Genomic DNA, 17,190 nt, shown 5'->3' with positions numbered 1-17,190 from the left:
TATCCAAGCTTTGTGCTCAATCTACCTTTCAGTAATATCTAAACCTTTCTTTTTGATAAAAGGTAACAGGTGGAAGTGTAAACATTTCTTGTTTTATTGCTGTCATGTAAAATAAATCATCTGAGAGTTACTAGGATAGAGTCCAGGGCTTGGCTTTCTCACAACTCCTTTTAGAAAATCAAGCCAAAATAGGCTGCAAGAGTTCATTCAGGCTCCATTCAGAGAACTTCTGTTCCAAAGAGGCTGGTTTGCCCAAACACCAAAGGAGCAGTTGGGATTTTGCATTTTGGCTAGTTTTATTCTGTTTTGTATCGATAAGAGTTGCCAGAGGAAATAACAGTGGGATAAATCAGCACTCTTAAAAGTTGCCCCATTCCTCACAGGTTGAAACCCAAGATCCTATCAAAGGAACAAGGTTAGTGGTTTTCAAGGAAAAAGCAGGGAAAGGTTTAGAGCTCTGGCAATAAAGATTGCTGCTCATGCAAGGAGAGCAGCCTGGAGCAGACGCATGAGCCATGGGCCGTGGACCAGCTAGTTTCCCAGAATGTACATATATCTTTCAAACTCCGAAAAGAGAATTCTCATACTCCTCCTTCACAACAGCTTGCAAAATCATGTCAATTTCCTTAAATCTCATATTGCTTTGAAGGTAGTCATTCCGTACATTTTAATTCCACAAACTCCTATAGAACCTAAGATATACTCCACCTACTATATCCGTTCTTCTCACGAGCAAATGTGCTAGTGAAAAATGTGCCGCACCATTGTTCTTTCAGGTGAACAGTAAAATATTGATCCGAGAACTCCTCTGCAGCCCTGCCTTTAATGGAAAGGTACATGTTGCAAAGAATGCCACAGCATCATAAATCAAACAGTAACACAAATAAGCTAATAAATCTCTTGTGATATAAAGCCAGCTACAGTGTTTAAGATAATTTTATCTCCATATGTCAAGTAAATAGTTTATAGTGCAATTTTGATTCTTCATTGAACAAAGAGCAGAGCTGCAATGCTAAAGAAAGCGAAAGTCAAGATAAATTCACAAGAAAAAAACACATTAATATAAAATAAAAAGTTGGAGTATCACAAAAGTGTGCATACACACATATATGGGAGTGTTTGTGTATACAGTTGAAAGACATAGATCAGTGTTTACTAACAAGAATCTTTACTCTGCAGTGAGGTACAAATATGGTGCAACTGATCAGAACCTTACTTGGGCATCACCAAAGAAATTCAAAGGAAAATATAGTCTTCATTCTGTCAGTGGAGATGTAAGAGGAATTTAATAGCAGGTTTTTGTTAATGAGGAAATGAAATGATGAATGTCAAAACGAGAAATGTCAAGAGGAACCACAATGGCCTTATTTATTCTTTCCCCAATCTAACTCTCCAGAATTGTATCTAGTTAATATCTATAATATCCTCACTTTGTTGTAATAAAAAACCTGAAAATATCTATTCTTGAGCAGAAAAAAAAAGTGCATTGGTATTAGTTTTACAGGTTTAAGTTGCACTTTCCTATGCCACAAGGTGATAACATTTACTATGTTCATACCTTTCAGGTATGAAAAGGACAAGTCTTTATAAAGAGAGAGAAAAGGGCTATGTCAAAACAGCCTCTCAAATTTTAGATTCTCTGGTTAGGGCTCAAATAAAAGCTGGCAAGAAGGAGATCACTCCATAACATGTTTGCCATCCTTTGTGGTGAGCAAAAACACACTTATACTACTATAGGATACTACTGGATCCTGCAAGATCATGCTGAAAATTTATAACCAAGAGATATTTTTCTTATTTTAAATCAATTATAGTTTAATTACTCAGCTTAGAATACAAGCCAAACTATGTGACTTTCTAGAGAATAAACTCCATTCCAGCAGTTTGACTGCTCATTTCAATACATTAAAAAAAAACAATTAATTTCTAAATCCCTGAAAATAGCATGTGCCCAAGCCATTTCCTCATCTCTCAAAATGTCCCAAGTTACAATATTTTTTCCAGAGACAATTCTTGCAATAAACACCAATTTTAAAATGTGAGATATGTCTAAGACACACATCCATATTTAAAAGGAGCTCCTACAAGGTTAGGGGAACAAAGAAACAAAAATGGAATTTGAGGGTTCAGCTACAGTACCAGAGCAAAGGAATTAAGCACATATTCATTGACAGGGGAGAATGAACAAAACCAAAAGATTGCCCTGAAGTAACATAAATGAGTGGACTGTTGGGTCAACAGTCTGCTCCTAAATGAAACTCCTTTCCGCCCCCGACACAATGCAGTAAAGCGGGGGGGATGGGAAGAGAGGACTGTGAAAGAAGGGGCTGACAGGCTACATTCTTTGGAAAAGAACCACAAAGCTACTTCCTGCAGTTGTACTTCCTTCACTGGTCCACTTTCCTAATTCATTACATTCAACGTCTTTTTACATAAAAGCTGAATCTGACTAGGGAGGGAAAAATGGTTTCTCTAGCTAGTCAGATTCAAAATTGCACCGAACGCATGGGGAAGATTTGACGAGCCCTTGTTTGGTTTCCAGTGTGATTCCCAGCAATGGCCATTCCTTCAACATCCTTCCATCACACCTTCTCTTGGGGGCAGGCAAAGCCAGGAAGGGCCACTGAGTTTTAAAGCGGCAGGGGAGATGGCTGTGATTGTCCTTTGAAACATGCAGGAGGCAGTGAAATGAAGAAAGAGCAATGATGAAGAAGCGCACAGCAAGATCCTTGTTTCCAGTGTTTCTGCTCAACCGGAGGCAACTTCCATTCCTCAAACTCGTTGAATTTCAAACAGCTTTACATCTGTGTCATACCAGATAGGAGGATCCACATTCCTAAAGAGAAACAGATATTCATTTCCTTGTACGTAACAGAAACTCCAGGGGTGGAACTGGAAAATCACTGCATTCCCAGCACTTTTCACATGCTACTGACAAGTAAGAGAAAATTGGATAGTATCCTGCTAGCTTACCTCAGATATATGACTCCCCACATATAAGTGCGGAACCACATAGCGGTACCAGAGTTAGCCTGGTATTTACGGATCAGGATGGGATGAGGGACAGGAAGGAGCCCCACCAATGTGCCATGCTGCAAGAATTTCAGAATCTCAGATTCATCAGTAAGGCCCCTGCAGACAGTGGGAACACATTTATTCATATATTGCATTCTCTCTGACACAAGCTTCAGATAATTGGACATGCAGGTTTGTATTTTATCAACATAGATTAGTTCTTTCCAGAACAAATAAAAAAGGATTATGAAAAAGCACAAATCATCTCTAGCATTCTCAGGAAATCTTACCAAATGTTATCAATAAGTATTCACTCATTCTTTCTCCCAAGGACACAAGAGTGTTAGTTTGGTTTAGCAACAGACTGTGGGTCAAACTCTGTTATTACTGGGGATGTCAACCTACATTTTTTATGTAAAAGTCACCACAGGATCCCCATTGTTTAGATCACAGGTATGGCATAGGCAAGGAAGTTCCAACCAATTAACTGCAGCAAGCCTTCAATTAAATCAGGATATAAATTTTTAAAATGAGTAAAAGTAGCCTTAGAACTGATTAAAAAATCAGATATTGCAGTGGTTCCAACTTCTGCCTATTTCCAAAGAAATAAAAGCTTCCCCTCCCGAATACACACATATGCCACACACCCACAAAACACCCCTATACAGACTCCAAGTCTTCTGGAAATGCTACATCTGTTGTTCGCTTCCACGAACGATTTTGTTTTTCAGGGTGTTTACTGGTAGTCAAGACAAAGTAAGCTATTCCTATTTATTACTAAGGTAACAGATGTGTTCATTTGAAAATCAATTAAATATGTAGTTTTAAATACCAAGGGGTCCATATAGCCCTTGTTTATTATGTCATCATTTGTTTTGGTGATATGATATGATCTCTGTGGATAAGGAATATTGCCCTGTTATATTATTTATTATGTGTAACAAGTTTTACCATGAAATGTTTTCATCAATGTACTTTATCAATAAGTACGTTTTAAATTGATCTGGTTTAAAACGCTATTTTAATCATCACCATGCTGCGGTCTATTCCTGCTGATAGGCAAAAGTAGCAGTGATCAGGGCTTTTAGTTGGGGTGGGGGGAGCTTACTCAGAAAGATGTGCATTTCTTAGATAATCCCCATTATCCCATTTATAGAGGGGGGCAGAGAAAAAATAAATGAGTGGAGTGAAATGTGCTTACTGTCTGTTGGAGTCTGTTTTCAAGTCTGGTGTGAGGAAGCACACAAACACTGGGTTAATCACTCTGCCACCCACCCAAGTAGGCAGAAATCAAGGAATTGTGGCCTGTGTAAGACTTTCTCAGACTTCTTCCTCCTACCAATTATTTCTATAGGAAAGCTACAGTTAAAACAAACTTAAGTGATAAGCTCTTGGTGGAACAGAACACCAAGAATTAACTAACTTAAGAAAAGAAGGAGAAATATCTTCCTCATCCACTGCAACAGAATGTGCAAGATAGTAGATAAGATGCTCAATATTCATTCAAGATGATGGTGGGGTTGAATGCCTCTGTCATGCCAAATAAGAACCTTCACACTGAGTATTCAATGCCTTTCCAAATTTGTGTGAGGAGGCATACACACATTGGGAAGAATACCTACTAATTTGGCTGTAAGTGCTGGCAAAGCATTATTACTAAATCTTAATGCTGATGTGCCAGAGAAGGCAAACCAGAATTGTAAGTTATTATTCAGAGAGACAGCTTCAATCTACCAGGAAGATAAAGAAGTGAACTCCAGTATGTATTGGCTACAAATACATGCATATATACATATACATATATATATACATCATGCTGTTCTCTTTCTGGTTAAGCAATACCACTATACAGTAGTAGATAAGGAGAAATTTCATCCCAAGAAGGTCAGACACGAAACCATCAAAAGAAAGCTTCTGTTCTGTGCATAAGTTCTTGACTGAAGCAGCTGGCTAAGTGACACTTCTCTGAATTAGCTGTTGTCATGAGCACCGTTGCGCTGATTGTGTCAGCACAACGGCACACACAACAACACAAGGAAACAGGGGCAAAGGATTAAAAAGATATGAAAGCAAAGACAAAGGCAAGCAACAGACACCGGCAACAAGGTAACGACTCCAGCCGGAAAAGCCATTCAGAAAGATACATTGTAACAAAGGGTGAAACTGACAACGCCTAAGCAGGAGGCGCGCCTGGAGCTGTCAAAGAAGCACGAAAGATTATCGCCCGGCTCAAAGTCATCACCGGGCGGAGGAAGAGGATTAAGCAAACGCCCGGGGCAACAGCAGGGGCCCCGCGACCCCTCACCCACCAGCCACGGAAAATTTCGGGGCTTGGGGCTTACACAACCCAAAGAGGGGGGAGCGCTGACCGGCGCGGGCTCTTTAAATCCCGTACCGGCGCGCTCCCTCCACTCTCAGCTTTTCACTAGGCATGCACTATACTTAAATAAAACCAGAACCTGATTTCTCCTAAATTAGCGTCTGTATTTTATTGGGTAGCAGGCAGAGCCTGACAGCTGTTCATTTACCTTTTCTCCATCTTCTATTGTCTTTCACTCCTGTTAATTCCCTAACCTTGTTACACATAATAGAAGACTTGATTTTTTTTAATTGACTAAGCCCACTTTTCATTTTGAAAAGATTCTCAGTTTATTACATTCTTCCTATGAGGCTAAGCTACTGAGAAAAGTCAGAAGAGAATTGCCACTACATACGTTGACAATTACCCTTTTCATTCATTTTTTTGGAAGATTTATTGTCTAATATTTTTTTCACACAGAATACTTCCTTTCCCTTCCTGCAGTTGGTCTGCTTTCAATCTAATTTTAACCTTTCATTTTCCTCTATAACATATTTTGGCCAGCATGCCACAAGTTCAACCAAAGCTCAATTCTATTAAAGCATGTTCATGGTATTCTAGAATCATTAACCTAGAGCAGCCTTTCTCAACCTTCTGACCCTGGAGGAACCGCTGAAATATTTTTCAGGCCTTGGGGAACCCCTGCACATTCAGGCTCAAATATAGGCCAGAAGTTACAAAGTTATATTTGTTCATGTGTAAGCCATATTATAGGGATGCGGTGGCGCTGCGGGTTAAACCGCTGAGCTGCCGATCGGAAGGTCGGCGGTTCGAAACCGTGCGGCGGGGTGAGCTCCCGTTGCTAGTCCCAGCTCCTGCTCACCTAGCAGTTCGAAAACATGCAAATGTGAGTAGATCAATAGGTACCGCTTCGGCGGGAAGGTAACGGTGTTCTGAGTCGTCATGCTGGCCACATGACCCGGAAGTGTCCTATGGACAACGCCGGCTCTAAGGCTTAGAAACGGAGATGAGCACCGCCCCCTAGAGTCGGACACGACTGGACTTTACGTCAAGGGAAACCTTTACCTTTACCTTTAAGCCATATTATATATGCATTAACAGTGTTCTTAAACTAAGAATAAAGAATGAAACTTACCTCTTTAATGTGAAGTTGCCCAAATTTGAAATAATCTTTTAAATAAATCGTGATCTCCCAGGGAACCCCTAGTGACCTCTTGCGGAACCCTGGCTGAGGAACCCTGAGCTAGAGATTAACATGCAAGTCAACATGCTGTTGTCTGCAGATTACAAACTAGGAGCTTTACACACACTCAGGATCTTTTGCTATACTATTTTTTGTAATGTGTATATATACGAATACGTGAATGTGTATAGAGATGCTTTTTATTTATCAAGGGGCAGCTAAGATGCACTGTTAAATAAGGAGTACCACGTACCATATTTTTAGAAGACTGAGAATAAGAGTTTACACAACACCAGAAGATTTTATTTTTTGTTTCTTTCTTAAATCAACTTCACCCCCCGCCCCCCCAATCCCCTAACATAAGTGAGGGCTGATTACCTCAATTCTCCAGAGGTAATCAGCCCTCACTTATGTTAGGGGAATGGGGGGGGGGCGGGGGGTGACGTTGATTTATCAAAGAAAGGAAAGGGGAGAGAGTAAGAGAGGAAAAATGTATTCATATTATTGTTTCTTTTGATGGATAACTGGTGTTTTGACAATAGATATAAGTGAGAACTAAAACCATAACCAGCAAGGCATTAGAACAATTACGTTACATATGAAGAGACTAGAAAATGTAGAGAAACATAAACTTACAGTATGACCCAATTTATAAAAGATAGGAAACCTGCAGTAATTATGCTACATAAAGGACAATTTATTTGTTACTTAAACGTTCTTGTTTTCAGAAACATTTATGACTAAACTCCAAGTGAGTTGCCATTGTATCATGTAGTTCAACACTGTAAAATTATAGAGACTCTAAAAGGTAAAAAGATAGTTTACAAAACTATAGTCAATGGGATCAAGGTTATGATACTATATTTTATGTCCCAAATAAACCACTTTTTTAAAAAACTGGTCTTAAAAAATTGACTTCTTTGCAGAAGGTGAAATAATTTTAGGCAGAGATTTGAATCTCATCTCTTGTCCTCAGCTAAAACAGATCAACACTGAGAAATCTGAAAACTGTGAATGGAAGTTTATGATAATATTGATATAAATTGGTGGATGTATGGACAGAAGGATGTAATCATAGTTATAAGCTACACATATTTATTCACAAATTCACCAGTTGCATAGTATGGATTTTATCTTACTATCAGCAAGACCTTCAGCAAAGGATCGTTACCTTGTTGTGGTGCTGGAGCTTGAGCACCTCAATGACGCCATGAGCTAAACCATGAAGGGCCACCCAAGACGGGAAGGTCATGACAGAGAGGTCAGACTAAATGAGATCCCTGGGGAAGGTAATGGCAACCCACCCCAGTATTCTTGCCGTGAAAACTAAATGGATCAGTACAACCAGAGATATGTCGGTATACCATCGGAAGATGAGACCCCCCAGGTCGGAAGATGGTCAAAATGCTACTGGGGAGGAACAGAGGATGAGTTCAACTAGCCCCAGATGTGATGACGCAGCTAGCTCAAAGCCGAAAGGACGGCTAGCGGCCGATGGTGCTGGTGGTGAATGGCGGATCCGATGTTCTAAGGTTCAACACACCATTGGAACCTGGAATGTAAGATCTATGAGCCAGGGCAAATTGGATGTGGTTATTGGTGAGATGTCAAGATTAAAGATAGATATTTTGGGCGTCAGTGAACTGAAATGGACTGGAATGGGCCACTTCACATCAAATGACCACCAGATCTACTACTGTGGACAAGAGGACCACAGAAGAAATGGAGTAGCCATCATAATTAATAGTAAAGTGGCTAAAGCAGTGCTTGGATACAATCCAAAAAACGATAGAATGATCTCAATTCGAATTCAGGGCAAGCCATCTAGCATCACAGCAATCCAAATATACGCCCCAACCACAGATGCTGAAGAAGCTGAAGTAGAGCAGTTCTATGAGGATCTGCAGCACCTACTGGACAACACGCCTAAAAGAGATGTTATTTTCATCACAGGAGACTGGAATGCTAAGGTGGGCAGTCAAATGACACCTGGAATTACAGGTAAGCATGGTCTGGGAGAACAAAATGAAGCAGGACATAGGCGGACATCTATACAGTTGGTAAAAACAAGACCTGGAGCTGACTGTAGTTCAGATCACGAACTTCTTATTGCACAATTTAGGATCAGACTCAAGAGATTAGGGAAGACCCACAGATCAGCTAGATATGAGCTCACTAATATTCCTAAGGAATATGCAGTGGAGGTGAAGAATAGATTTAAGGGACTGGACTTAGTAGATAGGGTCCCAGAAGAACTATGGACAGAAGTTCGCAACATTGTTCAGGAGGCGGCAACAAAAGCCATCCCAAAGAAAGAGAAAACCAAGAAGGCAAAATGGCTGTCTGCTGAGACACTAGAAGTAGCCCAAGAAAGAAGGAAAGCAAAAGGCAACAGTGATAGGGGGAGATATGACCAATTAAATGCAAAATTCCACAGGTTAGCCGGAAGAGATAAGGAATTATTTTTAAACAAGCAATGCACGGAAGTGGAAGAAGACAATAGAATAGGAAGGACAAGAGACCTCTTCCAGAAAATTAGAAACATTGGAGGTAAATTCCAGGCAAAAATGGGCATGATCAAAAACAAAGATGGCGAGGACCTAACAGAAGAAGAAGAGATCAAGAAAACGTGGCAAGAATATACAGAAGACCTGTATAGGAAGGATAACAATATCGGGGATAGCTTTGACGGTGTGGTCAGTGAGCTAGAGCCAGACATCCTGAAGAGTGAGGTTGAATGGGCCTTAAGAAGCATTGCTAATAACAAGGCAGCAGGAGATGACAGCATCCCAGCTGAACTGTTCAAAATCTTGCAAGATGATGCTGTCAAGGTAATGCATGCTATATGCCAGCAAATTTGGAAAACACAAGAATGGCCATCAGATTGGAAAAAAATCAACTTATATCCCCATACCAAAAAAGGGAAACACTAAAGAATGTTCAAACTATCGAACAGTGGCACTCATTTCACATGCCAGTAAGGTAATGCTCAAGATCCTGCAAGGTAGACTTCAGCAATTCATGGAGCGAGAATTGCCAGATGTACAAGCTGGATTTAGAAAAGGCAGAGGAACGAGGGACCAAATTGCCAATATCCGCTGGATAATGGAAAAAGCCAGGGAGTTTCAGAAAAACATCTATTTCTGTTTGATTGACTATTCTAAAGCCTTTGACTGTGTGGACCATAACAAATTGTGGCAAGTTCTTAGTGGTATGGGGATACCAAGTCATCTTGTATGCCTCCTGAAGAATCTGTATAACGACCAAGCAGCAACAGTAAGAACAGACCATGGAACAAAAGACTGCTTTAAGATTGGGAAAGGAGTACGGCAGGGCTGTATACTCTCACCCTACCTATTCAACTTGTACGCAGAACACAACATGCAACATGCTGGGCTTGAGGAATCCAAGGCTGGAGTTAAAATTGCTGGAAGAAACATTAACAATCTCAGATATGCAGATGATACCACTTTGATGGCTGAAAGCGAAGAGGAACTGAGGAGCCTTATGATGAAGGTGAAAGAAGAAAGTGCAAAAGCTGGCTTGCAGCTAAACCTCAAAAAAACCAAGATTATGGCAACCAGCTTGATTGATAACTGGCAAATAGAGGGAGAAAATGTAGAAGCAGTGAAAGACTTCGTATTTCTAGGTGCGAAGATTACTGCAGATGCTGACTACAGTCAGGAAATCAGAAGACGCTTAATCCTTGGAAGAAGAGCAATGACAAATCTTGATAAAACAGTTAAGAGCAGAGACCTCACACTGACGACAAAGGTCCGTATAGTTAAAGCAATGGTGTTCCCCATAGTAACATATGGCTGTGAGAGCTGGACCACAAGGAAGGCTGAGAGAAGGAAGATAGATGCTTTTGAACTGTGGTGTTGGAGGAAAATTCTGAGAGTGCCTTGGACTGCAAGAAGATCAAACCAGTCCATCCTCCAGGAAATCAAGCCAGACTGCTCACTTGAGGGAATGATATTAAAGGCCAAACTGAAATACTTTGGCCACATAATGAGAAGACAGGACACCCTGGAGAAGATGCTGATGCTAGGGAGAGTGGAAGGCAAAAGGAAGAGGGGCCGACCAAGGACAAGGTGGATGGATGATATTCTAGAGGTGACGGACTCGTCCCTGGGGGAGCTGGGGGTGTTGACGACCGACAGGAAGCTCTGGCGTGGGCTGGTCCATGACATCACAAAGAGTCGGAAGCGATTAAACGAATAAACAACAATCAGCAAGACAGGATGATTGTTGTAAATATAGCTCCAATTAAAATAACAGAAAAGTAACCAGTGAAATGTGGGGTCCCAATGGGAATCAACTATAGACATATCCCAAGCTGAGATATTCTATGTTGTTCATTTTGTTTTTCATTCTTTCCCTAGTATTATTATTGTTGGTGTTTGTCACTGTATGTTTTATTTTGAATAATGTTAATGAATAAAAAAGAAATACAGAGGCCTCCTATGTCAAGTCTTTGACTTGATTCCATTCATCATCAATGCTGCCTTGAAGTACCATGAGATTGCACTGCCAGAATTTGGTAGCAAAATGGCTAATTTTTAACTTAGTGGCAGCAGCCAAATACTCGGCTGCTATCGGCTTGAGAGACTGGAAAATACTCTAGCACTTAGAGCCATTTGAGAAAGGCTAAAATTGTTATCTGGAAGGCATGCTGTCTAATGGTCAGAAACAGTTATTCATCAAGTACCTTTAATCAACAGTTGAACAGTGCAAGGACCAAGATCTCAAGTAGGTGCCGCCATCCAGTGGTCAGAAGTAACAATGAACTAAATATCCTGTCCTAAAGTGAGGCGTAATTTCACTGGGAATGTGAAGGAGCCAAAAATAAAGATTCTAGATGGTGCCTGTAGTGTTATGCTCCCACTGATGTACCTCCAAGGATGAATCCTAAGTTCAGAATGAATGGAAAATGGGTGTAAGGAAAGATGTGGAAGCTGCTTGGGCACAATGACACAATTATGTTACACAGTCCCACAAAAATAGTATATGAAATAACATGAATGGGAAGCATGAAAAATAAAACTTGGTATAAAAAATGAATTGAAAGGCTCTGGTGAGGGGAGAAATTTCAAGACAGCAAAAGCATCTGGGAAAGTAATGGATAGTTCATTGTCTATTGTGAGGAATGAATATTTGCCAAAAAAGGTAAAAATGGCTCCTTATAAGAGCATGTTTCTGTATCCACTTTGGGAAAGTGAAACCTGGGCATGTGAAGAGAAACATAAAGATAAATTGAATGTAAGAAATGGGGTACTTAAAATCTGTGGGGTAAACAGGAAGAGATGGGATCAGGTTTGACTGGGTCCTGAAGGAGGGTGAATTGAATACAAAAGTTAGTGACTGTATGTCATGTTCACCGTTCCAATGTTCCTGGTACATCGTAACGTTTCGCATGTCATTTACCTGATACGTGTTTGATCTGGGAAGGGAGGAGGATTCCATCTCGGGGAGTTGTTATCTGTTGGCTGTTGGTTTGGAATGTGTTTGGGTTATCTCATGCGTTCAAGGTTGCTTTCCCAGGAACAGCAGAAAACGGTTAACAGCACCTGGGGGGCGGGGGAGTTTGCTACGGCCGGGCGAGCGGAGGGATTACGTTCTCAGCCGAGGGTTTTTAGTTTGTCTTTGGCGCGCTTTTATTCATTCTCAGCTTTCTCTGTATTTGCATACTTCTCACAATAAATCAGATATCATTAAGTACCTGCTTGTGAGTCTGACTCTGTTAGGATAGGCAATCATTACACTGTAGAAATGATGTACATTAAGGTGGTTTGGTAATATGCAGAGTGAATGAGGATCAAAGTGCAAAACAAACATATGAAGAAAGAACAAATGGGTTGTGAGAAAGGAAGGAAAGATGAAGAGAGTCATGGTTACATGGGCTTGAGGAGATCTGCAAAAAATAGTGATATGAGAAATTTAAAGAACAAAAGGCAATGTATGAAGGTATAGTAAACGGTATTAATGTAAACTAGCTTTAGCTGTGTTTCCTTTTCTTTTTCTTATATCTTTAATTTCTTTGGGTCATGAGTTCTTACTCCTTTTCTGTGCTCTACATAACGTTGCTTATCCAAAGAGAGGACAGTGTAACAGGTAGGTTTGTATGCATGATCCAATCAACCTGACTCAACAGTAATAGTCCTTGTTTATAGTCTGTAGAAATGTGAGAAAAGGAGAAGTCTAATTTTACCACAGGAGTTACGTTTAGAACCCAGTAAGGAAATTCATATCACCCTACAATTTTCCCCCCAAACAGCTTTATCTACAAGACCTGTGGCACTTACTTGTCAATGCAAATCTTCTCTACCTGTGGAACCAGGACCTGCAACAGCCTCATGATTGTCTGCAGGGGCAATTTCGACTTCCAAGATACCACCTGCGAAGGAAAAGGACGGCAGTCAAGAGCCATGAGTCTGAACAACTCAGCAAATCTGACAGAAACACGTTCATTCAGATGACAAAAAACATCCAAATCTAAGTCATTGTGCTCTAAAGTAATTACAACTTACTACCAATCCCAGAATTAGTTCTGCAAGGAGACTCAACATTTCCGTCTGAATATAAAGGCACATACCAGCAGTCTGAGTCTAAGGCTAACTTCCCTATCTCTGAGCTTGCCTTTTACACTTCTGTAGCACTTCTGTGTTGAATGTCTTTTCTCATGGCTGCTATCTGGGCTCTGGAAGATGAAGAAAAGGGACAGACCATCTAGATAGCCATCAAGAGAGCAAAAATGCAGTGCTTTCTTCCAGATGAGAGAAAAACAACAACTATGCAGGTATAGCAGCAAAGCTACCCTTCCAATTATTCCTAATGGTGGGGAGAGGAAAGGGCCTTAGAGAAAGAAATGAATTCCTGTTCCAGAAGACATTCCACTAACGGTTTCCCCTGCCATAGGGTGCCTACCTCATTAATATGCCCAGGCTTTTTATGAGTGCTTATATTCATTTTTATATGAAACTACTACTGTGCCTCTGAACATACTACACAAACTTTGAACCCTAAAGCTTTCTGAAAGAAAATAGCTATAGAAAACAACTGTTTGGAAAGCAGGGCAACCTATTTATTATGCGGGGAAAGGAAAGCTGTAGATAATAACAGGGAGAACTATTCCATTATTTAAATTATTACATAGCGATCCTGCTTTTCAGGAAGACAGAATCATCTGGACTTTTAACCATCAGAGTTTCAACATTCTTCCTCCTTCCAGTTCAACAGCAACTAAAATGGCCCAGTTTTACCTGGTCAGATAAAATTCAACCCACAAATAAAGTGAAATACTTTCGAGCAGATCCACTCTCTAGCACCTTTTAAGCATGCATGGCAAAATGGGATGAGGCATGTACTTCCACCAAAATGAAAGCAGTAGGCCATTATCATGTTGGCTAAGAAAAAAGATACTCCAGAGACTAGTAAGCAGATACTGTATTTTTCACCTCCTGCTGTGCTTCTCACATCACTATTGCTTTCATTATCAAATGAAAACAGTACAGAATATTGCTCATGTGATTAAAAAACAAGTCATAACTCTGTATTACTTGTTAACAAGAGTTGCCAGCTTCTCTTACCCATTCAGGAGTTGGATTCCACTGCCCAGCTGAGGATGTGCTGGACAGACGTCGCCGGTCCCGCTTGGGTTGTGACGACTCCTAGGGACAGAAGGTAAATACAATTGCTCATCCTTGTGCTACAAGTTCGCTCTGTTCTATACTGCTACAAACAAAATCAAATATTGTTTAGTAAGGATCTCTTTTCCGGCTTCCCAGTCTAGGACTGAGAGAGAGAGACAAGCCCAAACTCACCCAGCTGGCTTCCATGCCAAAGGAAGGACTCCCCATTTCTAGTCCAGCATCATAATCACCATACCACGCTGGCTCATTCGTGTGTGTGTCTCACAGGTAGTCTCGGGTTATGATGGCAATTGGGATCAGAACTGCCATCACTAAGCAATGGGGTCATAAAGCGCAATGTCACATGACAGCATCACTTAGCATCAGCAATTCCAGCACTCTCAGTTGCCTGTCATTAAGCAAGAACCTCATGTGACCACAACTTCTGACTTCCTCCTGGCTTCCCCATTGACTTTGCTTGTGGGAAGCCAGCAGGGAATGTTGGAAAATCACAATCATGTGACTGCGGCTTGCTGTAACATCATACGAACTGGGCACCAAGCAGCCAGATCGCAATCACTTGACTGCAGGGTCGCTGCAATGGCCAGAACTCCAAGGACCAGTTGTAAGTCCTCCTCATTCAGCATCGTCACAAGTTTGAACAGTCGCTGAACGAGTGGTCATAACCCGAGGACCACCTATATACACACACAGATATGTACACACATACATATGTACATACATACATACATTCTTATTTTTATTACTTTTACTCATATTCTCATTAATTATTGGGAGGAGAGGGTAGAAATTTTCTTAATTATGTTAGCACTTCTAAATTAAGGTTGGGAAATCTATATTTTAATATCTTTTATACATTTATTTACTGCCATATTATGAGGAATCTGTAAGCTCAAAACATTTTCTGTGTAACCCTTGCTCCTTGGTAATGGTTATCAAAATATCTTTTATATACACCACACACACACACACACTGTATATACACACACACACACACACACACACACTGTATATATATATACACACACACGCACACACTGTATATATATATATACACACACATACATACACTGTATATATACATGCACACATACTGTGTGTGTGTGTGTATACACTCTGTGTGTGTGTGTGTATACATACACACACACACACACACACACCTCTAATAATAGCACTTCAGAAGGACAAAGTTATAGTATATTACCCACAGCCAAGCGCTTCAAGCTGAGTAGATATCATTTATCTTCAGAACTATCTCTAAAACTGGGAAGCAAGCAAGACACAGGATGTCCCGAGCTGTTAGCTTTGCTGTCTCTGGGATTTATTTATTATTGCATAAAGCAATCATCCAAATCTGTATTATTTACAATTACTCTAACTTTATGGCCACAGGCTCAGAGATTGGTATCACTTCCGATAAATTTTCTTTAAAACAAATTCATAAAAATACCTGTTTTGGGCATAGCTTGTACTGTCCTATTCCCAAAGCATGAGAATCTATTTAACAGGTTAAGACTTTATTGCAGGATAATAGCAATGAGTCAAGGAGACAGGCTTCCTAGGTTGTTCCCACTGGTAGGAGGGAATGAACTGAGTTTAACTACTGTGTCTGAAGCTTCCTGTTTCCTGTAAGAAAATGCAGACTTCAAATTGAAATAGTAAAATATGTCCCAACATTCATATTACATTATTTTATTTTCTGCACATACATTTTCTCCTATTTTAGAGGATTTACTGCCAGGGATAATGAAAGCCTTAACTACCATATAGGAGGCACCAAACATTATATTGAGATGCTATTTGAATTATTCGATCATTGTCTGTTTTTTTTCAGCCACTAGTTACCCAAGGGCAGTTTGCAAACTTACCACATTCCAGGTTTCAGTATCACTGACCGTGCCCGGGGGGCTTTCTTCTGCTGGAGACTGAGAGGACTCTGGCTCTAAGGAGCGCATGGTCCCATCCTCTGACACCTGAGATTTCTCTGTGAGTTTGTCAATGCCTAAATTTTGAGAGGCAGCATTAGGGAAGAAAAGTGGGCCAGACCTAGACGGTTTGTCCACATGTAACATCTTTCTAGTCAAGAGTACAGTACAACTCTACCTACAGCAAGTTTCCCTAGCGCTTGGAAACTCAGAGTCTAGGAAACAAGAAAACATTAACCCAAGTGGCTGACGAAACAGACCACGTTAGATGAATGTGGTCAACATTTTTCAAACACAATTTAATACATTTTTCTATATGGGAAAGCAACTATTTTCATGGCCTAAGAATCTTGTTTCCTGAATAAATCAAGTAGTATCAGGCTGACTTTGCATCATCCTGGGTTTCAACCACTTAAAACAAAGGTGCTCAGCTTGAAGACTTTTCTGCCTTCTGTTCTCAGCAGTACTGTCAAGGCCATTGACAAGAGGATGTAGCTATTTCCTAGGAGGATGTAGCTATTCTCCCTGATACAACCATGCCAACCCCCAGGTTTAGCTATGACTTGAAGGCAATCAAATGAGACAATAGTCTCTGCCATACCATCATCTGTGATTTCCAGATCATCCCCAGCCCATCTGAATGTCAGTGTGCATTGTCCCCACTTCGTCTGCACAAAGGTATGAAATGCAAGTAGGACTTCTTGGAGAAGTCCTGGGACTGGGCTGTGAAACCCAAACCAGAAGGCAAGGGGGATGCGGTAACACCATCTTGCAAACAAAACACCCACAAACACAGGAGCCACAAAGTGGAAGTCCCATTATAGCCCATGATTAATCCCATTATATTAACTACCCAGAGTCCCTCCTTTGGGGGTAGATGGGCAGTGATAAAAATTTAATAAATAAAATAAATAAATAAATCCAGTTCTGAGATACTGTAAGGGGGAACTGAAGTATTTCTCCAGGGATGATCTAGAATCAGTTTTTTTCACTTAACAACATGCCAGAGCTACTTCGTAGTCAGTGTTGTACAATGACTGGAGGACACGTACAGGAGCAGATGTGGGGTATAAACATCACATAGTAGGATTTGAT

General features: G+C 40.6%; 1 protein-coding gene across 1 annotated transcript in view; it reads right to left on the bottom strand.

The window, feature by feature from the left end:
* Positions 1-918: 918 nt before the first annotated feature.
* Positions 919-17,190, bottom strand: part of HID1 (HID1 domain containing) — a 49,691-nt gene continuing 33,419 nt past the window's right edge. Inside the window, exons 15-19 of the mRNA XM_063293168.1 lie at positions 16,039-16,172; positions 14,108-14,188; positions 12,824-12,915; positions 2,974-3,132; positions 919-2,836 (exon numbers count right to left, since the gene is read on the bottom strand). Coding sequence (XP_063149238.1) covers positions 2,773-2,836; positions 2,974-3,132; positions 12,824-12,915; positions 14,108-14,188; positions 16,039-16,172 — 530 coding nt within the window. The 3' untranslated portion in view covers positions 919-2,772. The remainder of the gene's footprint in view (positions 2,837-2,973; positions 3,133-12,823; positions 12,916-14,107; positions 14,189-16,038; positions 16,173-17,190) is intronic.

Source organism: Candoia aspera, chromosome 2 (assembly GCF_035149785.1).
Source record: "Candoia aspera isolate rCanAsp1 chromosome 2, rCanAsp1.hap2, whole genome shotgun sequence".
In the NCBI taxonomy this organism is placed as follows: Eukaryota; Metazoa; Chordata; class Lepidosauria; order Squamata; family Boidae; genus Candoia; species Candoia aspera.
Note: the sequence above shows the minus strand (reverse complement) of the source record. Positions and strands in the feature narration are given on the sequence as shown.